Source organism: Rhinoraja longicauda, chromosome 6, assembly GCF_053455715.1.
Source record: "Rhinoraja longicauda isolate Sanriku21f chromosome 6, sRhiLon1.1, whole genome shotgun sequence".
Lineage (NCBI taxonomy): Eukaryota > Metazoa > Chordata > Chondrichthyes > Rajiformes > Arhynchobatidae > Rhinoraja > Rhinoraja longicauda.
Genome location: NC_135958.1, coordinates 5,737,521 through 5,761,279, shown reverse-complemented (window position 1 = coordinate 5,761,279; position 23,759 = coordinate 5,737,521). Strand labels below are relative to the sequence as shown.

The following is a 23,759-nucleotide window of genomic DNA, read 5'->3' as shown; positions in this document are numbered from 1 at the left end:
GGGCGGATTCATTGCTAGTGCAAAGCTGATATGTTTTTCATTCAGAGTTCCTCAGAAAATAAAGCAGCCCACAACTTATACAATATTCAAGCAAGGGCTGATGTATAGCATCAAAGTAGCTTTCCTATGAATTGCCCAATTTACAATACAACAGATTCTAACCATTTATTTCAGGCATTCGACAACATTGTCATCTGCAACTCCATGACAAGCTTGTGTAGGTAGGTACATGGTGTGGAGTCAACATTAGCCAGAACGTCAACTGGACCTCCAACATGAGTGCCTTAGTTACAAGAGCAAGTCAGAGGCTTTTTATCCTATGGCAATGACTCATCCCCGACTCACACAAACCTTACCATCATCTTCAAGGTATAAACGGACACAAATTATTCTGGATTAATCTAGCTCAGGCAATCCTGAAATCCTGAATCTTAACACCATAGGGAACAAGGTAGCTTGCTTTATTAATGCCCCTTCTACCAGTCTAAATATGCACTCTTTCCACCATCAGTACAATGAGGTTGCAAGAGAATACCACATATATTAAAAATGCACAAATTAATCACTATGACTTCTTCAACAGCCCCTTCAAACTTGTAACTTCTACCATGAAGAGGAAAAATGGTAGTTTCTAAATCACTCATCCAGACTTTGAAATATTTTGCCATTCCTACAATGTGGTGGGTCTAAATTCTGGGTGCTCTTCCTTCGCTAGAAGAACTTCAGCAATTCAAGAGTTAGCATAAGACCACTCTCCCAAGACCGAATAGGAAAGGGCAATATACATCCTTGCCAATGACACCCGCAATTTATGTGTGCGTCGACATCTACCATTTCGTTAAAATTAGCTGAAAAATTAAATACAGCTTAATATTTAAAAAAGTGACTTTTGCTGAATTAATTTAAAATTCAATATCTGATTCTGAATTCAGTTTAAAATATTTAGAGAGTTGTGTGAACTTAAGTGTTGCTAAATTGCTATATTCCATCCCGAGATAGGAAAATACGTGTTGGTCTCTGAAGCTGTGAACTGCTACTTACTTATTCAGTCGCCCATCTGGTATAGCTTGACTTAACATTTTTTTTCATGGAATTTGCGAGTAGCTTGATGTATTTGACATCTGCATGACAGCTTCCTTGTATTTGAAAGGAGCAGTATGCTGCAATAACCCTGCTTGTATATTTGTCTATGTATCAGGCTGAGGAGCAGCACTTAGCCATAAATGACAATCAATTGTGAGCAAGTACTAAAACTCAAGTGCAGTTTTTGTTGTTATCTTGGTATAGGTTGGATTTTTGACATGGACAGGAATGTGCGCCGTGAATCCTGTGTTTTCCTGGCTTCCATAATACTTTTGTGCTTGTAAGCTGTATGGAATGATGAAAGCTGTAGAACTGCAACATAATGGAGACATGAGACTGCAGATGCTGGAATCTGGAGCAACATGCAATCTGCTGGAGGATCTCAGCGGATCGAGCAGCATCTGGGGAGGTGGGGATGGGATGCAGGTTTGGACCCATAATGTCGACCATTCCCCCCCCCCCACACACACACAGATACTGCTTGACCCATTGGGTTCCTCCAGCCATACGCTTGATGTTGCAAACATATTGACATTATTTATTTGCAGTTTAATATTTTATAGATTTTAGCAACAGATTTAATAACATGAAATCACCATTATTTGGGTTTTCCTACAAATAAGAAAGAATAAACAATTAATGACTTGTTCTACCAGATACAGCACTACATAGGAATGACACAAACTTATAATTTCATTTTGCCCCCAGACTTGATCTACCATGTTTCTTTGAAAGTGCAAAGTCAAAAAAGATTGTGGAGCCTTCCACAAAAGAACAAGTGGCAGTCAGCTCTGACCTTATTCGTGACTGATTTATTCGGCAACTGAGCGTTCAGCTTATGTGAGATAACAGCAGGAACGCTGGGGTGTCAGTCCCGAGCTATCGGAAAGTTGCAGCACAATTGGACAGGATAATAAAGAAGGTGGATGGCATGCTTGCTTTCATTTATTGCAAAGTTGCGTAGAGAAGTTGGGAAGTCATATTTCAGCTGTAGAAATTTTTCGTTTTGGCCACTATTGGAGTTTGGTGTGCAGTTCCAATCACCACATTACATGAAGGATGTGAAGCTGTGGGAAGGGTGTAAAAGAAGTTCTTTGGGATGTTGCCTGAATTAGAAACTACTAGCTAAAGGAAGGACTACTTGGACTGTTATCTCTTGGAACATCAGAAGCCAAGAGCAACTTAATAAAAGTAGACAAAATTATTATGGGTGGATAGAGTCTTTTTTCTATGGTGGAAATGTCAAATGCTAGAGTGCCCAGATTTAAGGTCAGAGAGGGGGTGGGGGGGTATTTCAAGGAGATTTACGGAGAGAGACAGCATAGACATTGTGGGCCGAAGGGCCTGTGGTGTACTGTTCTATGTTCTGGATGGTAAGTCAAGCAAGAAGTAATACATGAGGAGGTTAAAAGAGAATTGCTAATTTACCTGTATGCCTATTGATCAGTCGTCGTTTATTTCTGTGTTTTCATGTCCCAATTATTAGTGCTGCTATGTTTGAAACCCAAATAATTTACGATAAAAGAGTAATTTGAACGTGTGCCAGTTGAAAAAGAACGACGTAGCCTTGAGGTTACTGTTCTTGAAGTACAAATGCAAGTACAGTTTAAATGTAATGAAGGTTTCTATCTCAATTTCCCTTTCAGTCGATGAGTTCAGAACTACCCCCCTCTGGGTGAAAAACTCTTAAATTTCTTCCCTCCAATCCTTTAACCAGTTACTTTCAATCAATGCCATCTGGTTTATGACCTCTCTGAGAAGAGAATTGGCTCCTTTCTATTGTATTATAAGAGATTTCATATAATTTTATACACCTTAACTAATCTCTCCTTAGCCAAGTCTGTTCCAAAGAAAATATCCAACCTTTCCTCATAATTACAATTTTCCGATCCTGGCAATATTCTTGTAAATCTCCTCTGCACCTCTGTTTCAGTACAATCACTTCTTTCCTGCAATGTAACGAGTTAGTTTGACACTATTACATTTAAGCTTTTGTCCTGTTGAGGCACTTGGCTCAATGATGATAACATTGTTCAGAACAAGTAAAATTTCACCAAGGATTCTTGAATTGTTGGGCAAAGAGTGCACCTTTTGAGCTTAGAGCGTAAGCCGAATATTTTTCTGGTGGAAGTCTCAACATGGAAAATTCCGTCAAATGGTATAGAATATTCATTTCATGTTACTTGCACAAAATTCTACCACATCCACAAGGTCTTCAAGAACACTGATATTTGTGTTCACTTTAGTTTAGTTTATTGTCACGTGTATCGAGGTACAGCTTTTGTTGCGTGCTAACCAGTCAACGGAAAGACAATACGTGATTACAATCGAGCCACCCACATTGTACAGGTACATGATAAAGGGAATAACATTTAGCGCAAGATAAAGCCAGTCAGGTCCGATCAAAAGTAGTTCAAGGGTCACCAATGAGGTAGATAGTAGTTCAAGTCTCTAGTTGTGGTAGGATGGCTCAGTTGCCTGATGACAGCTGGGAAGAAACTGTCCACACTTTAGCCACAATTGAGATGCCAGACGAATGGAAAATAGCCAATGTTGTTCTTTTGTTTAAGAAGGGCAACAGGAACAAACCTGATAATCATTGGTTGGTGACCAAAGATCACCAAGGCAGCAATTAGACATAGGGTATAAGTGTTATCTTGCAGGATCAAAGGAGTGAGGATTCCATAGCAGCAGTATCTTTTTGAAGAAATCCTCCTGCTGGACTTATTTTTCCATTGCATTGATGACAACACAGGATACTGATTAACTTGTACATATGTAGGTCTGGAAACCCAGGGAAATGTCCAACCATCCAAGAAAATGGCCCTTTTGCAAGAAAATTAGTGTGATGGGTATGTTCATGGATAATTCATTGATAATGGGATGATTTTCTCCTTAATGGGAAAGTAAAAACCTGTGGTTGGTGGAAATCTGAACTAACAAAAAAAAATGTTAGAAATGGAAATACATGCCATCTGAGAAACTGTGTTAGACAATAGACAATAGACAATAGACAATAGGTGCAGGAGTAGGCCATTCAGCCCTTCGAGCCAGCACCGCCATTCAATGCGATCATGGCTGATCACTCTCAATCAGTACCCCGTTCCTGCCTTCTCCCCATACCCCCTCACTCCGCTATCCTTAAGAGCTCTATCCAGCTCTCTCTTGAAAGCATCCAACGAACTGGCCTCCACAGCCTTCTGAGGCAGAGAATTCCACACCTTCACCACCCTCTGACTGAAAAAGTTCTTCCTCATGTTTCAGATTAACAATTTGAAGATTTCCTTTTGAACTTAGATTTTTTTCTTCGAATCTTTGAAGATAAAAAGCCCATGATACTATAGCACAAGATACTTAGGCAATTCTACAAGGACGCAATTGTGTAGATGGGTATCACAGTGGCCCAGGGTGTACCGCAAAAATAAGATGATCCCAGAACTGAATTGTGATCTGTGCCAAACTTGCCAATCTTAGTAAGTCGAATCTGGTTTAGTTTAGTGATAGAGTGTGGAAACAGCCCCTTCAACTCATCAAGTCTGCTTTGACCAACGATCAATAGACAATAGACAATAGGTGCAGGAGTAGGCCATTCGGCCCTTTGAGCCAGCAACACCATTCAATGTGATCATGGCTGATCACTCATACACTAATTCTATCCTACACACTAGGGACAATTTACAGAGGCCAATTAACCTAGCAACCGCACGTCTTTCAGATGTGTGAAAAAGCTGGAGCACCTGGAGAAAACCCACGTGATCACAGGAAGAACATGCAAACTCTGTGCAGACAGCACTGCTAGTCAGGATAGAACCTGGGTCTCTGGTGCTATAAAGCAGCAAGTCTCGGTGCATGCTGGTGTTAAGGAGGATGCACAAATAGTTTGAAGATTTCAAGAGCATGACAAAAATACTTCTGATTGCTATCCAGCAGCTCCAGATATAAACACTGGAAAAGAGATGTGGCAAGAAAAGTTCTGCGTTAGGTATCCGTGGCCTGCATGGTTCACAGTTTAAGCTCACACTTGGAGGATGATCATTTGGCAAAATTACTGCAAAGCTTACAGCTAATATGAAATTATGCCAAGAATGTGTCACAACCTTCAGCAGGAGAGGGATAAAGGAGAACAAGTAAACAACTGGAAATAATCAAAATGGAAAAAAAACTGCTTTCCACGCAGAAACTAATGATTTAATTTCTGTTACTTTCTAAAATGCTTAATGCAACTAGGACCGAAAATGTTTTCACATCCTTGGGATGTCCCGAAGCAGTTTACAGCCAGTGAAACACTTTTGAGGTGTCATCACTGCTTCTTTATAAGGGAAACATGGCAGCCAATTTGTGCACAGCAAAGCCAACCAAAAAAACAGCCAGGCCATCTGTGTTTTTGAGCTGGAAATATTGGTGGTTTTAATCATGTTACTTCTGTATAATTTTGTATGGATGTCTGTATCTACATCTGTATATGTATATATATATATATATATATATATATATATGTATATGTATATATATATATATATGTATCTAAATATATATATATATATATATATATATATATATATATATATCTGTATCTAAATGAAAAATGCCTGAAGAAATGGCAGTGAAAATGTGACTTTAAATACCCTAAGACGTAACATATTAAATAATGTCTTATGGTCTTATGCAAAAACATTCAGCATTGGGAAACTGAGATTGTTAGCACCTGCGTTTTTTGCCCATCAAGTTCCATAAAAATTGTCATAAGAATTTTAAAGTAGTGAATTTTGTTAGTGGCCACATTCATGAAGGCATTGGCAAATGGGCAATGGGTGCAGGGTAGGTAAGATGTTGCCATTTTGAACTTCAACACTCCAGACAAACCCCCACTCTCTGCACAAGTGAACATGCATTAGGTTGGACATGAAGGAATTCTACCACTTAAAGGCTCATGCACCATTGGGAGATTAGATGCTGATTGATTTCTTAAAACTGTAGCCAGCATTATATATATATATATATATATATATATATATATATATTTGCTTCCTTTTACAGTTACGTCTGTTGCTAGTTTCTACAGGGAATGGTGTGATGGATGTTGAAGGACATTTTGCAGATTTCACAGCTTTTACGTGAGTGTGTGTGGTAGGCATTCTACTTGAAATCTGGCATAACTAGGAGAATGAGCAGTGCAAAAAGAGGAAAGTTTCCTGGCAATTTTTAAAAAATCTCATTAGGCTGTTAAGGAAACACATTTTCTATCTGAAGATCAGCAGGGGGAAATCAAGTCACACCACTGCATTTCAATTAAAAAAAATTCTGACACCAGTCACCATTGCATCTGATGCCTCAGTGCAGGGAAAATACAGCCATGTGAGGGACAGTTAGCTACCGATGATTATCGTATGTCTAACAGTGAGTATTCAAGAGGAGTTATTTGTGAAATGTTGTGATTTATTTTGCACTGTTGTACGAGGGAGAACACTGTGGCAACACATTTGCCAGGTATATGGAAAGCACCTGAGAAGCAGGAGAATGAAGAACAGCTGGAGGAAAAGGAAGTGGGATATAACAAGTTACCTAGTTGTTCTTTTTCTGACCTCGAGTACACTGACAACATTTAAAAGACACATGAACGGGTAGGTGCATAGGAGAGGATATGGGCCAAGTATGGGCAAATAGGACCGACTTAGATGTGGCAACTTGGTCAGCATGGACAAGTTCGGTTGAAGGGCTTGTTTCTAAAATGCTCTATGACTCCACATCTCTTCGAGTACATAACCTTAGTTTACTGAGAACTCTCATTTTCGCTGGTAACATTCCAGAATCACGATGGACACATAACAATAAGGGAACGGTTGAAGTGGGAGGGGAATCAGGTGTGTGCTCCGTTGGTCTCCCACTATTTTGTGAAGTGATTCACCGGCCATTCCCAAATAACATTAGACAAATAACATTGGCTTTCTCCAGCTGACTGGGCATGTGTTGCTTTGTCGGTGGTGTGCATTGTTCAGCAACCAAGAAGGATTTTACTTCTCAAATATCCATTTGGTGCTTGGTCTTATGCACTTCGTCTGACCGTTGGAATGTTCTGACTATCGTCTTCTCTTATGTGCTGGGTCAATCACTGCAAACAGGTTCTTTGAGCCTCACTGCTGTTGCTGATATCCCACAATTATCTACTCTCACTCCAGTACATCCATGTAATGCCTCTTGGTCCCCCGGAGAAACAAGGAACTGCTTTTGGGACTTCTCCATCAATACCATCATATAATATCTGGAAAATCATGCAGCCTGCTCTCACCTATGTTGTGGTGTTTGTCGGTTTTTCTATATCGGAATCACTGTAGAATTCCTGCTGATATGATTAGCCAATTAATTACAATGTATTTCCAGTCAGGGTTAATTATAATTAAATGAGCAGGCAGCACAAAATTAGTTTACTGCCTTCATTGCAAACAATAGTGTGGGATAGTCACATATCATCCATCACAATTCCAACTTACTTTTTTTGAGTCTGTCAAATTTATGTTTTTAGGGACCATATATATTTATTATAAAACTTTAATTTGGTGATATAGTGGGGAGATATCTGGCAGTATTAGTGCTAAAAAGCAATAGTAAGATACTGGTGTTTTACTTTAACGTTAATTTATTTTCTTATCTCCCCTTTCTAACAGAGGCAGAAGCTGATGCGAGAGATTGAAGACCGAAAGCTTCCCTATTTAACGCCCAAAGATGTGGAGTTTGAACAGCTGGTATGCTAATATGCTCTGAAACATAAAGTGCACTTAATTATTGCATATATTCCACCATTGCTCAATCACCATTACCAGACAGAATGAGTTTATGACATCAAAAATCAAGTTTGTTTAATTCAAATTTAATATAATGCTGAATGAAAATGTAGGGTACACATTAAAACTGGAAATGGTTTCTGCTAGGATTTTCACATTGCATCTGTCAAGATGATAGCCTAATGAGGCAGTTGGTGCCTTATTAGGCTAGAATACACTTCTGCTTCCTGAACACTGGTTTATGAGTTCATACTCAGCATTGTTGGTCATTTGGTTTATAAATGACTAGGTTATTGAGTCATGTTTGACTGCAGAATGGAGCATCACAAAGTCATAGATTTATCAACTGGAGAACAGAAGAACCTAGACACTAAATTGTTATTTAGTCTGAAGAGTCTTAGAAGGTAATAGTTTAAATTTAAATTGTATTAGTTGTGCCTGGGCTAAAGGTTTTAATATATGCTGAGGGTAAAAGCAGAAAACCTGATGCATTTCTGAATTCCGACATTTACAATCAAGAGCATAGCTGGTTTCCAATCAAAACACCCCTCACTTGTATCCACCCATCACTCGCCAAGCTTTGTTCCGCCCTCACTACTTTTCCACCTTTCTCTACTCTACTACAATCAGTCTGAAGAAAGGTCCCGACCCAAAATGTTGCATGCCTATTCCTCCAGAGATGCTGCCTGACCCGCTGAGTTGCCCGAGCAGTTCCTCGACAGCTCTCCTGTTGCAAAGACTTTGGCAATAATGTGTTCTGAGTTAAACCGGAGAAGTAAAGAATAGTGTCAGATTTTGCAAAATTATGGGTCATTATAAATACCATGATATGGATGTAAAAACATAAATAAGTACAACAACATGAAACTCATGTGACCAATAAGTTTCCAGGAGTCCATTAAAATAGTTCTACATCAACTCCACCTTCTTGAGCAATACCTTAATTCCTTTAGGGTCTAACTATCTATCAATTCCTGTCTTCAATATATTTAATAACAGAGCTTCTAAGGCTATCGAAAACGGTGGAGACTTATAAACAATTACAAGTGAAAAGATGTTTTAATTTTGTGAAGCACAGTACCAATGCCTCTTGTGCATTATATATGATTTATATATAGCATTATATATTTCAGACAGCACTTTAAATGGTTGTAATAGCAGGATCCTTAACATTTTGGCTTTGATACTACAGCAAAATATTGCAGATAACTTTCTATTTACTGATGCTGCCTGGTTTTCTGAATATTTCCAGCATTTTCTGTTATCTGACTGGTTGTTAAACTAACAAATAGCTCTTGCCCAGATAAACTCAATTTATTTTCTCCCCATGATGATGCCTAATCTGATGATTTGTTCTAACATTTTCTATTTGTATTTATATTTTTATGTTGCACTATATATTTTTAATTATACAAAAATTGTTGAGGAAGTAGATAGATAATGCAGATTATTTCGAACATTCTTCTGATTGTAAATTTGTGTTTTTATGCATGAAAGTGTAACATTGAATGGAATGTTCTTATTATCTTCATACTGCTGCTATAAATGTACCAGTTATGCTGATAGTGAGTTGCTTCACACACTCAAGTCAGTCAAGTCAAGTCAAGTCAAGTCAATGAACAAATAGTGGAATTCACATTAAATACTTTGAATACTTCTTAATTTTTTAATACATCATCATATCATGCATAAGTTCTGTAGAGATTCTAAATCTCCCCTTGCATTTTTAGCATGTATTGAGAGAAAATTTAAATATTCTAAAGAGCTTTTGGAAGATTTCTATTAATATAAAAGTGTAATGAAAAACATTTTCCCTCTGTTTAGTCAAAGGCTAAATATTCCAAATTACACTTAAGACAAGCCTGCTGTGTACCTGACGCTATTCATGAAAAAGTTCAGCAAGGATTGACAACTCTGCAAGATTACAAATGTTTTGCGCAAGATCTTGTTCAAATAAAAGGCAAAGATGTTCTTACGCCTGTTAATCGACTACTCGTCGGAAATCCAGGCCACACTTATCGTTACTTGGATACAAGGCTGTTTGCGATACCCTGGCCTACCCATGGTGTTGAGGTGAAGTACAGCAAGGATGAAATAGGTAAAGCCTGCCAAGCTATTAAAGATCTCAATGAATACTTACATGCGGAAGCAATGAAGATTTTGTTAGATCATTATTCTGCTGCGGATGAGGAAATAGGATTTGTGGAGAAAGCAACAACTTCTTTAACTGAGGACACTGAAAGTGGGAAAGGAGTTCATTACAATCAAAAAAGCAATATTGACACTGTGTTAAAAGATAGAACTTCCTTTAATGTGGCTCTTTTGAACTACATGGACCCTTTAAGAATGAAATACCTGAAAGAGGAACCTTATTTTGGTATGGGAAAGATGGCTGTGAGTTGGCATCATGACGAAAACCTGGTGGAAAGGTCAACGGTTGCAGTGTATAGCTACAGCTGTGATGGTATGTATGGAAAGGAATGGAGAATTACCGAGTTACTACTTGCTGTTTTAATGTTTCCACCCCCTGAAGCTTGCTTCACACACAGAGGCTGCACACCTGCAAACTTGTAAACTAATTTAGATTTACTGTTTGCTAATTGTTTTAGAGTGCTGCAGAAATGTTAAATCGACACGTGTGGGCATACATGTTTCTGTACTTTATGGAATCCATTTTGTTTACATAAGTTGCCCTATACTTTTTATGCATGCAGAGCTTGTGTGTACTGTAATTACCTAACTGGTTGGATGCCAAGAATATAAAATCTGCAACAAAAATTCATTGCTGGGTCCCTCAGGTACACATTTCAACTCGTATAAATGCTTTTATTGTCATTGACATCATCGTCTCTATTGGAGTGATTTGTCAAAAATGAACTAGCTGTTGCTGCATGCTGATTTTATTACCATACACTTCACTTTCAAGATACTACTGGGGTTAGCTTTGAACAGAAGTTCTCCGTTCAGCTTCTGCCATTGTTTGTAATATGCTTTCTTTGGTTTCTGTTGTACCAACCCAGCCAATACAAGCAAATCTTTGACAAACGTTATACATGTAAATTAATCAAAAGAATACAGTTTTAGTTTTATGTTATCTTCATATTCAGTAATCATAGTATTCTAGCTTGTTCAGTGTCTGCAATTATTGGAGCTTTTAAATTCCTAACCAGGGTGCTCTGCTTGAACTTTGGGTTTTAGCGATAAAACTTTTGGGGGGGAAAAAAACCAAAAAAATAACTCATTTTAACGAGCACATTCCAAAGGTGCTGGATTTATTAGGAAACCCCAGGAAACCTTGATTGAAATTACTCTTTTTGATTGTAGTGCTGTATTTTATTGGTGCCATATTGGGAACAGTGTTGCAGTTGGGCGATGTCTGCCAAGAGTTAGAGAAGTTCTGTCGAACAGACATCCAGTTAGCCCACAGAGGTTTGTTGCTGTATTTGTTACGTTCCATTATGTTAAAGTGCCTTCAAAGCACCGTTGTTTGTAGATTTTCTTTAAGCACTACTGTGAAATTAAATTCCAGATTTTCCAAACAAGAATTTTTAACCTCATCACAAAGAGGCTTGCTTTTTTTTTGAGAGGCAATTTTTTTATTTGTGTGCTCTTAGATCAAACTGTAGAGTGTCCAGGCATAAAACTAATTTGGGCTTTTCATTATGTTTTTTATTTACAGTCGGGCATAAGTGAAATCACTTGACAGATTACAGTGCATATGTTAGACAGTTGGACATTTTGATCTGAGGTTTCTGCAATGCACGGAATCCCTAATCACTTAAGCACCAACTAAATTCATTAGTCTACTTTATGTAATCTGCTTCTGAATATGGGGCTTGTCTGTAAAGGAGACATATATTTTACTGAGGTTCTAATAAATCATTTTTACTCAACTCTTGCCCTTTCTCCATTACAGATTTAGGACCTGCTTTGGATGAAAGCAACAAGAACTCAGTCGAGGGCAGAGACCCAACACTTTGGCATGTTGGCCTAAAAATAGCCTGGGACATTGAAACACCAGGTCTGGCATTGCCACTGCACCCTGGCGACTGTTACTTTATGCTTGGTAATTTTTGTTTAAGCATTCTACCTATTTAGCTTTCCCGTTTCCCATGAGGTGATCTAGGTGTTGCTTGTCAAATAATTCAGATGTTGCCTTCATAAAATCTACAGGCATTCTAATCCTGTTTTTATTTGAAATGAAAATTAGATGGGGACGGTATAATTTACGATATTGGGCTTAAGGTATGCACTCACCTTTAAAACGTCTGATATCCAATCTATTGAGGTAAGGGGATAGCATCAGGCAATGTTTGGGATTTTTTCCCAGCTCAAAACAAACAGGAATTTGCATTGTTTATTGAGAAATTGTAATTTTCTGATCACCTTTGAGAGATGTGTTTTACTCCACTCTCAAATAGTCTAAAATTCAATTATAATATGCTTATACCTATGTAAATATCTTCAGTAAAAACAAAAGTTAGTACAACAAACTAACTAAATGTTAGTACAGTGAACTAACATTGTTAACCAGTTATCGTTGGAATAACCCTGTTTAATTTGAGTATTCTCAGACAGTGTATGTAGTAAGGATACAAGACAAAATCAAATTGTGTCACCGTGCCATAGTATAGGTGGAATTTTTGCTTTGAAACAAATGGTAATTTGAACTACTTGGTTTTTTATAAAAAGGAAAACAGTTTCACTTAATTAACAATAAAATATTGGTCTGTGGAGGAAGTGTGCACTGGGTCCTGCTGTCTCAGATGCAGGTTCCAGCGTGTCTGATACATGAGTTGCTCAGAGTGAGCCATAAATTCACACACACACACTAAGAAGGTGTGTGAAAGGTTTAATGCGTACTGTGCCCAGAAGTCTAATTAAATAGGACTGTTATAGGTTCAGTGTTAAAGAATGTGAATATTGTCCTCTCCTAAATACTTGGAACAATGATGCTTCATCTATACTTGCCCATGTTGACATTTGGTCCGCTAGAGAGGAAACCAACATAAAGAGGTTTAGAAGTGATAACAGAGTGATGACTACATGCTTAACCTGGTTATGACCTTGGTTAACCAGACACTTACGCTATCAAATGTCAGCCACCAGTTAGGTTTTATGTATCAATACTTTCTAACAACATGGGAAAATGAACGTTAGATTGATTTTGGATTCTTTTTGATTAGGCTTGAACTTTGCAGTGAGTTCAAGAAAGAAAACCATGATATCGTGGAATAAGGCAAATGAGTCCTTATTTAGGAATCAGGCAAATGTGACACCTAGTCGGTGATTTGAATAACTAGTGTAACCAAAAACATAAGGGACATTTGTAGTTCTAAAAACAAAACGTTTTAAAATATATATTTTCCTCCCTAATTTATGGTTGCTGACATACTTCTCTGATTGGAAGGTGGTACTGACATTTGGGTTACATGTCAGTTTGTAATGGATCACGAGATTCATTACCATTCAGGCCTCACTTAATATTCTTCTTAATTGTGGGAATGACTTTTGCCCAGAAAGAATAGAGACAGACAGAGTAAACCTGGGAATATTGGTTTTGGGATGCCTAATGAAATTAAGTGCAATGTCTTTTAGGTCTTCTCAACATGCTACCTGCGTTAACAGATTGCTTTCCTTATCTCACACTATTTGTCATTTTATCTCTGGCCTTTGTCCAACCATCTTCCTATGAAAAAAATCCCCTCACCTGTATCCACCGATTACATGCCAGGCTTTATCATGTCCCCCCACCCCTACCTCCCCCACCACAATCAGTCTGAAGAAGGGTCCTGATCCAAAACGTTGCTTATCCATGTTCTCCGTAGATGCTGCCTGACCCGTTGAGTTACTGCAACACTTTGTCTTTTTTGTGCTGTTTTGGTTAACTGGCTGGCTAGCTTTCTGTCTGGTAAGAAATCAGCTGAGGAGCATTTGTCAATTATGTAGGAGCTAGCAGATAAGTGAAACTGGAAGATATGGAGAGGAGGTGGAGCATTTGAGATCACGTTTGAGTGTGCATGCGTGGGGGAGTATGAGCTTAGGGTTGTGGAGGTGATATGCGCAGGGATTGATGATTGCTGACAAGGGGGAGTCGAAGATCACCTAGGGATTCTGAGAACAGGAGGACAGTGGGGCCTGAAGCTCAATGTAACTGTGTGCATTGGAGATGAAAGGTGAGCAGAACGATCATCATGGTGGTGAGGGTGGTGGGGTGGTAGGAGGTGAGGGAAGTTGTAAAGCAGGAGGAAAAAGTGGGAATTTATTGATTTCAGGGTGGAAAGCATTGAATGTTCTTGGGGAAGGGGAAGGGAGTCGGAGTCACTGCAGGATATGCAAAGTTGTTACTTGAAAGCTTGTATTTAAAACTCTTCAGTGGACGGGGGGGGGGGACGGGGGGGGACTGTGACATTTTAAAGAACATGTAATTATAAAAATGGGTGGCTATTCAGTACTTATAGTTAGGTAGAATTATACGGTTGGAGAGAAGAAAAAACAAGTCAGTCTGGTGGAATATTTAAAAAGTAGCTCTAGAGAACAGAGACTAGCATTGTCAACCCAACAAAGCCACTTATCCCGTTGATCTGACCTCTTGCCTGTTACCTGGTGAGTTTCAAGATCTAAGGGAGTTAATAGGTTAAAAACAAAACATGGTTAAATGAAACTAGACACCCTGCTTCAAAGAAATTTAACTGACCAACTTGCCTGAGAAACCTGGAAAATTGACTTGAGACTTTACATGAAGCAGAGTGGTGTTGGGAAACCATTGACTCAAAAGATCGTGGTCGCTAAATTAACCTTTGAAATGGAGAGTCAGGGAAGGGAAGGCAAAATGAGAGTGAAAGTAGAGTGGGAAATGGCAGCAGCAGTGATAAAACGTAGAACTCCATGAGAATAAGAAGCAGTACCTCTCTGTCTATGAGGGCTGACCCAGCTTCATTAAAATTGGGCTGAATGTTAAAGATTTTACCAGCCGCCTACCTGATCCATCTCCTTTTAGGGGTCGTGTAGGAAGGAACTGCAGATGCTGGTTTAAACCAAAGATAGACACAAAATGCTGGAGTAACTCAGCAGGTCAAGACCCTTCTTCAGACGAAGGGTCTCGTTCCGAAAGGTTACCGATTCCTTTTCTCCACAGATGCTGTGGCCCGCTGAGTTACTCCAGCTTTTTGTGTTTATCTTTATATGATGTATTGGTATATGTTATTAATAGTTCATGAATTAGTTTAAAAAAAACATTGTGGCCTCGACCCGAAATATCACCCATTCCTTTTCTCCAGAGATGCTGTCTGTCCCGCTGAGTTACTCCAGCTTTACGTGTCTATCTTCGGTTTAAACCAGCATCTGCAGTTCCTTTCTACACATCATATGAAGATGTTGAAGGGATTTGTATATTTCCCCTCACTTCCACTGTACTATCGTATTTTTAATATTCTCGATTGATTTTTGAGTCATACCTGTTGCAAACCCAATTATTTACATTTGCCTAAATGTGTAAACTGTAAAGCTGCCAAATTTTATCAATAATAGCTACTTTAACTTTGAGTTTTACAATTAAAGGTATGAAGATGCCAATGTGGGAGCAATTTGAATGGATTATTTTGCTGAATATTGATACTCTGCAAGAAACTACTAAATATGTTTAACAGGAAAAATCTGGAGGTCATTTGAAAATTTACTTTTGGCTCAATCAAAACTAAACCTGTTTGTTTAATCTATTCACAATAGTTAGAACTTAAAACAACTATAAATTCCTGTTAAATATCTCACTTTCTGCAATTCATTATGAGTAATAACTTAAGTTGCCTTAAATGATTTTCACGCTGCATTCCACACTCTTTCCACGCTGTAAATAGGTTTTATTGAAGAGTAATTATAACTCCTGAATGCTGTATATATTTTTGATTCAAATTATGCATTTTTCCTTAAGATGTAACATCTGCTGAAACGATTGCGTTTACAAAACTAAGCTCAAGGAACTGTAGATACTGGTGGAAGGAGGCTATTTAGCCCATTGTATCTAGACTATCTCTTTGCTGCAGTAATTCAAAACAAATCCCACTGAGTTCCTTTCTTCCTATAATTGTGCAGTTTCCGCTGCTTCAAACATTTGCCCATCTTTCTCTTAAAAGATCCAAGACTCTATGTATCCATGTAACCCTATAACTGTGATCAATACCCCAATAATCCTGCTTAGGAAGATAGGTTGAAAACAATTCTTTATTCTTTGGCAGCTTTATAAGCTCTGGTAGAAATAATTTCACTGTCAGAAATATCCCATCAAAAATAAATTCTTAATATACTGGTGAGGCTCTGGTGTATGACTTTAAAGTTCATACAGGGATGAGACTGTAAATGTCATCTTACTATTATTCGTTAAATATATCACTGGCCCATATTTTACTAAGAAAATTGTGAGGCAAAAACGCTGCTTTAATTTCAGTTGAGGGCATATGTGAATATTAAAAAGAGAAATCTGATTTGCGAGGACATTTTTTGTGAAGCTGTCCAGCTCGGCAAATACATGTACTGAACTCTATTGAACTTGATGTATCTGCACAGTAGCTGCAAACTAAATTCACAATACAAAGTTATGTCTTGCCTACAAAGTCGCGGAGCAGTACAGTATAGAAGCAGGGCTGCATAGTATAGAACCAAACTGACCAAGTTGCTTAACTGAGCGAATCCCAATTTTCAGTGCCTGGCCCATATTCCTCCAGACCTTTCTTATCCATAAACCTAGTCTTGTCCAACTGACTTTTAAAAGTTATAGTTGTACCCACTTATACCACTTTCTCTGGCAGCTCCTTCATATAAACACCATCCTCTACATGAAAATGTTCCTCTCATGTCCCTTTTAAATCTTTCCTTTCTCACCATAAATCTATGTTCTCTAGTTTTAAACTTCCATTGACTGGGGAAAAGACCTTGGCCATTCACTTAACTACTGTCCTCATAATTCTATGAACCTCTATATGGTCACTCTCAGTCTTCCAGAGGAAAATAGTTCCTCTCCTTATAATTCAAACCCTCCAGATGCGGTAACATTCTTGTGAATCGTTTTTGTACCCTTTCCAGTAGAATGACATCCTTTCTTTAGCGAGATGGCCAGAACTGTTGTAGTAGCCAAATGTGGCCTTACCACTGCCTTGTCAGCTGTAACATGATGTCCTAACTCCTGGACTCAATACGCCTAGGTCTTTCTGTGCAACATCCTCAGCACTCATGCAGAAAGGCAAGAGATAATGTGCCCACTATCATAAAGGATGCAATGGCGTTAAGGTTAATTTGGTTTATGACATTTTGAGTGTAATGCTCAACCTGTGACATGTATTTTGCCCAAGGCATTGACGCAAATAAAGGAAGATTATACAAAAACTGTGCTACAAGTCTCCAGATAGATTCTTTCATAATAGATATTATTTAGTATTTGTCGGAACAAGGAGCTGCAGATGCTGATTTATAAAAAAAGATACAAAGTGCTGAAGTAACTCAGTGGGTCAGGCAGCATCTCTGGAGAAAATGATGACTCAAAATGTCACCTGTCCATGTTCTCCAGAGATGCTGCCTGACCCGCTGAGTTACTCCAGCACTTTGTTTTTTTTGTATTATTTAGTCTTTGTTACCTAGAAAAGTAAAGGCAACATCAAAACAAGGTGCAGGAGTAGGCCATTTTGCCCTTTGAACCAGCACCGCCATTCAATATGATCATGGCTGATCATCCAGAATCAGTAACCTGTTCTTACTTTTTCACCATATCCCTTGATTCTGTTAGCCCTAAGAGCTTTATCTAACTCTCACTTGAGTACATCCAGTAAATTGGCCTCCACTGTCTTCTGTGACAGAGAATTCCACAGATTCACAACATTAAAACGTTTGATGCATGTAGCCTGTCCAATCCCTTAAGAATTTTATATGTTTCGAAAAAGATCCCCTCTCATCCTTCTAAATTCCACTGAATTTAGTGATAGCCCAGCCGATCCATTCTTTCAACATATGCCAGTTCCTCCATCCCGGGAATTAACCTGGTGAACCCATGCTGCACTCACTCCCTCAATAGCAAGAATGTCCTTCCTCAAATTAGGGGACCAAAACTGCACACAATACTCCAGGTACGGTCTCACCAGGGCCCGATGCAACTGTGGTCGGACCTCCTTGCTCCTATACTCAAATCCTCTCACTATGAAGGCCAACATGCCATTTGCTTTCTTCACTGCCTGCTGTACCTGCATGCTTACTTTCAATGAATGATGTACACATGTCATTCAGTGTGCTGATCAAATTGGAAGACCTGTGAATCGACAAAAATCTTAATGAAGTTCAAAGAATTTAATAGAAGAGCCTCGGACAAGGTGGTTCTGAGAGAACCATTCTGGTTTAAAGGCTTTGATAGTCTAATTTTCTGGCTTTCTTGAAGACATGCTTCCTATTCATTTCAAATAGACAAGATTTCAGTGTCAGCCCAACTTAAACAATGCCGTGATAATGCAACAGTTTAGATTAATATTTTAACCATTGAGTTTATGAGTCATCTTAAACGTTGTTGGTTTCCACTGGCTTATTCATAAATTGTACAATTATAAGCTGATTTTTTAAATTTGATGCTGAGATAGAGAAGTTGATTCTTTGTCAGGCAATGTGACTTAAGTATTCAATTACTTTACTTGATCCCGTGAACTGTCAAATCTGTCTTCTATTCACTGTCGGAGGGATTCTATCTTTTTTTTCTGTATTGACAAACTAAGTCTCCATGTAGATCTTTGATGTCAGTTTGTCAGTTAGTTTTGGATCTTAACATTAGTTTATACGATCCAATAAACATTCTTTTTGACCTGTAGCGTGCCTAAATTCAAAATTTTTGTAATGAAATAAGGTCCTGTTTTTAAATCTACATGGGTTTTAGTAAATTGTAAGTATTTGTAACAGAAACCTCATCTGGTGGTGAGTAATCTACTTTTGCAGACTTAATCAAATAAAGCTTTAAGCTGTATGTAAACTGCAGTTTTGCCTTTCTAGTCGGTAGTTATGTTACTGTTTCAACTGATAATACTTTGAGTACAAGAAGATGTGGCCTTTATCTCCCAATAAGGGACATGCAGGGTGAAGCTAAGACACATGACAATCCATCCAGCCCTCTGCAATGTGTTGCCAATTTTCTTTTCTGCCTATTTCAATATACTGCCATTGATCAAATTCACCATTTGCTTCATCTCCGCCTTTTATTTCATATGTCACCCTCATTAGGTGTTCTGGTTATAAAAAAGCCGTTCATCAATAGGGAATATCTGTCTGATGGAATATGGCATATTGTGAATACTGAAGGAGACCAGGAAAAGATAGAAGGAAAGGTTCTCATCTGATATCCTTCATTGGTCCTTTCTTTCCCAGTTCTGACAAAATATCTTGGAACAGAAATGTTATTTCTTTTTCTCTTTCTATAACTGCTGTCTGGCCTCCTGAACGTTTCTAGTATTTTCTGTTTCTGAAATAATTTGAATTGGAAATGAACCAACAAATGAAATATTAATAACTCACCTTTGACTCCAGTGTTATTGAGTGACTGAAAAGCATTCCCAAATAGGCGTTGATCATCAGAATCTAATCTGACATCATTCACTTGATGTATCAGACAGGCTCGATGGAGCGCATTGCAGAAGATGATAATTAATTATTTGGGATGTCTGATCATCCACTAATATTTAAGAGAGATGTGATTTTGCTAAACCAAGTAATACAGTTTTGTTCTAATGAGGTTAGTATTGGCCCCTAGCCTTTTTATTTAAAACATTACAGTGCAGTCTGAATGATTACTGAATTTCAACATAAACACACTTATGCTGGGCCGAAGGGCCTGTTACACAGTCATGAGTTTGTTTGAATGCTGGCCTCCTTTCATTGCCATGTTATACTCGACTTCTCTGTATTAACTTTTGTCTTCTCTGTATTAACTTTTATTTATATGCTGTAACTGTAATTCTTTTTTTTGCACAATCCACAGGCATTGCCACTTTCATTTCACTGCACATCGTGTATGTGCATGTGACAAATAAACTTGACTTGACTTGACTAAATGTATTTTACTTATTATCTAAATGTATAGAGCACTTTGGCGGGAAATAGAAAGTGTAGATTTGCTTTGAAGCAAAATTTTAAAATACCAGAATAATGGTCTATTTGATAGTTAAGTCTTTTGATCATTAGAAATAGTCCAGGATTAGAGAAATTATTGAATAATGTGAGAAAATGGAAGGCATTGTGTTTTACTTATATTTTTCTTAGCTACCAATCAGACTCTGAGCATGGAGACACAAGGAACTGCAGGTGCTGAAATCTTGAGTAAAGCACAAAGTGCTGGGGTAACTCTGGATCAGGCAGCATCTGTGGAAGGAATGGATAGGTCGGGACGCTTCTTCTCTGGGCATTTCTGATACACACCTTTATTATAACAATCCATTCACCCTAGTTGATGTGCCAAACATCCTTTCTTCAGTCATACTCTGTGCACAAACTAAATGCAAAAATAGCCATTTTTTGCCTCATGTTCACAGATTGGGAATTAGTAGACTAGACCCAGTACGATTGAAAAATGACTTCTTGTCACATAAATGTGTAATTGTCTCTGTCAGCTATCAATGCAAAATTATGGAATTAACACATTTCAAAACACTGACAATATTATAAGAATAATTAGCCAAACTAGAATATTTGATAACTACAAACAACCCTAAGTGAGAGTGTTTGTGAAGTAATGTAAAACCACTGAAGGAATTATAAAAATTGGTCACAGTTGAGAATGTGAAAAGAAGAGAAGCAAGTCTTTTGGGTCGAGACCCTTCTTCAGACTGAGAGTCAGGGTGACTCTCAATCTGAACAAGAATCACGACCCGAAATGTCACCCATTCGTTCGATCCAGTGATCCTGCCTGTCCCTCTGAGTTACTCCAGCATTTTGTGTCTATATTAGAAATAAGTATTGGATTGATATATCATTATGCTTCTTCACTGCATTGAATATTTCTGAATAGAGGATTGCCAAAGTACAAGTTTCTCACTGTAAATGAGGTTATTTTATCCCCTGCAATTTGATGATGATTGATAAAGTGCCAGAGTGAAATTAAGGATCAGATTCATTTTTTAGAATGCATTTTAACTACATGCCTCCCAGCCAATTCTGATGCTTTCAGTATTCTAAACATTTTCAATTGATTTCCTGCTCTCACTGGGCCTCCAGGTCCTGGAATTGTATTGAACTATGAATTTTGAAGTCTGACTCTTGTTTGATTGGGCACTGTATATAATACCTAATTTTCTATCTACAAAGATTAAATTTCATGTTTAATATTTTTACATGGATTAAGTATGATTGTGTTTTATAATCTGTTCTTAGATGATCTTAATATGACCCATCAACATTGTGTGCTGTCTGGAATGCAGTCTCGATACAGCTCTACCCATAGAGTGGCAGAGGTAAGATTGGATGTGAAAACGTTTTGGCTATATTCTTGCTCGGTTCATGATGTGTTTTTTTTGACCAAGTAACGCAATCGTGTCCCGTACGAATATTAAAAGGTGCATCTGCAGTCTGCAATTCTGAGGTCTCTTTTCTCTCTCAGCTATTGTGGCCCAAAACACTATAAACCTGAAAATTGAATAACAGATTATTTTGATACTCAGGTGCTTTGTTCAAGATTAAATTGTATACTATATGTGTGTCACCGAGCACATGACACAATAAAGCTAGATCAACTATTTGTTAAATCTGTGTAAACATTTCCTACTTTTTATTAAACTGTTCAAAACAAGGATGGAAAATTGAGATATATAAAGAGATTTTTAATGTTTCTATGACATGGATAAAATAATGTTTCCTTAATACTTATTACAATTTGGCTTAAGACATTGTTAACAAGAACTAAAGGTAAATTTGAATTGTGGTTCACTTCTGAATCAAGCAGCTGATACAGAGATTGTGTTCCTACAGAATATTACCATTCTGAGGGCTAAGCCATTGTAATCGTCCATCCAAAACAAATCTATTTGGTGGGCTGCTGCTGTTGTGTATGAAACTATGAAAGGCATAGATAGATATGTATTAAGAATCTTTCTTAACATCTTCTTATTCCTCATAGCAGAGGTGTATAAAACCTTAGAGCACACGTTTAAGGTACGGATTTGGAGTTTAGAAGGGATCGGAGGGACTTTTTGTTTTCACCCAGAGGGTGGATGGAATCTGGAATTCATGCCTGAGGGGGTGGTGCAAACATAGACTCTCGCAACTTTTTAAATAAGTACTTTGGCAAGCACTTGTAGTATAAGAAAATAACTGCAGATGCTGGTACAAATCGAAGGTATTTATTCACAAAATGCTGGAGTAACTCAGCAGGTCAGGCAGCATCTCGGGAGAGAAGGAATGGGTGATGTTTCGGGTCGAGACCCTTCTTCTGAAGAAGAGTCTCGACCCGAAACGTCACCCATTCCTTCTCTCCCGAGATGCTGCCTGACTTGGCAAGCATTTGAATCACCAAGGCACAGAAGGCCACAGGCCATGTGCTGGAAAATGAGATTAGTATGGATGGCTACTTGATGGTCGGCACGGGCATGGTGTGTTTCAGTTGGGGAACAAAGTTTCTGATGACCCTGATGCCTGTTGAAGGCATATTTACTACCCTCAAAGCAATCATCCTGAAGATAATGTGCCAACGTAGTTTGCTATAAATGATTTCCTGTTTTATTTTTGGTGCCATTCTCACTTTTGCCTCCTCTCCCTTTCTCCTCATTCAAATGTATGCTTTCCACCATGAAAACAGGCCTAAGCGCACTGATGTTCCCAAAAATACTTGATGATGGTCATCCCTCTAGATGTGCATCAGCACTTGCTTTTCCCTTTTTAAGCCTGGAAACCGGAATCCCAATAGTGAATTATAGGCCAAGCAGAGAAATCAGAAAGCACATGTACAGAAGAGAGTGTAGCCTGCTTGAATGCTCTCAAGAGGACAAGCTTGAGTCCTTCCATTGAAGAAAACAGAGATGCAACTTGAGGGAAGAAACCTTCAAAAGAAAGCTGTTATTTGACCACCATCAATTGTTCAATACGTTTGACAGGCTCATTAGGAACTGTAATTTTCAAATCTCAGCTGTCCAACTTCTTTCCAGTGGAGGCAGTTAAAACTGGACTGAGCGTGTTCATGAACATTAAGTAACCATTGTGTGAATCTGGAGTTCTACTTACTTGGTTCAAATAAATCCTTCATAATAAAATTTTACCAAAATAATTGAAGTAGATTTGGTGCTCAACTTTGACATTTAACTGTCAGGTAAATTAACTGAATTTAATTTAAATAGATTATGAATGATATATTGAAAATCTGTTTCAATTGGTAACCTCAAAGTTTAAAAAAATGTGGTTGCTTTTAAATTAGTCAAACTTCATTTGGTTATTTACAGTTATGGAAGCTGAAACAATTACTGATATTGTAAATTCTCATCTGGGAATACTGTCTTCAGATTATTTGAATTTGACAACCTGGTATTATAGTTGGTTAGCTAAAAATATAGATTCCAATTGAAGAGGTGAAAAAGCTATTCAGGAGACAGAAAAGCCGGAAATCTCCAGGACCGGACAATGTTTCCCCCTCTACCCTCAAGCTCTGTGCCGAAAAATTGGCACCAGTCTACACAGACATTTTCAATCGATCCCTGCAAACCTGCACTGTCCCTGGCTGCTTCAAAGTCTCCACTATTGTTCCCGTACCCAAAAAGCCAAAGATTACTGGTCTTAATGACTATCGGCCTGTTGCACTGACCTCTGTAATCATGAAGACCCTTGATAGACGTGCTGGCCCATCTAAAAAATATCCCATCAACACAAGTCTCACCTGCCTGCTTTTGGCCCATATCC

The 23,759-nt window shown here is 38.2% G+C and overlaps 1 protein-coding gene across 1 annotated transcript in view; it reads left to right on the top strand.

Moving 5' to 3' along the window:
- fto (FTO alpha-ketoglutarate dependent dioxygenase) overlaps window positions 1-23,759 on the top strand; it is a 274,627-nt gene that overhangs the window by 31,696 nt on the left and 219,172 nt on the right. The window contains exons 2-5 of the mRNA XM_078401633.1: window positions 7,746-7,823; window positions 9,687-10,326; window positions 11,779-11,928; window positions 21,249-21,328. Coding sequence (XP_078257759.1) covers window positions 7,746-7,823; window positions 9,687-10,326; window positions 11,779-11,928; window positions 21,249-21,328 — 948 coding nt within the window. The remainder of the gene's footprint in view (window positions 1-7,745; window positions 7,824-9,686; window positions 10,327-11,778; window positions 11,929-21,248; window positions 21,329-23,759) is intronic.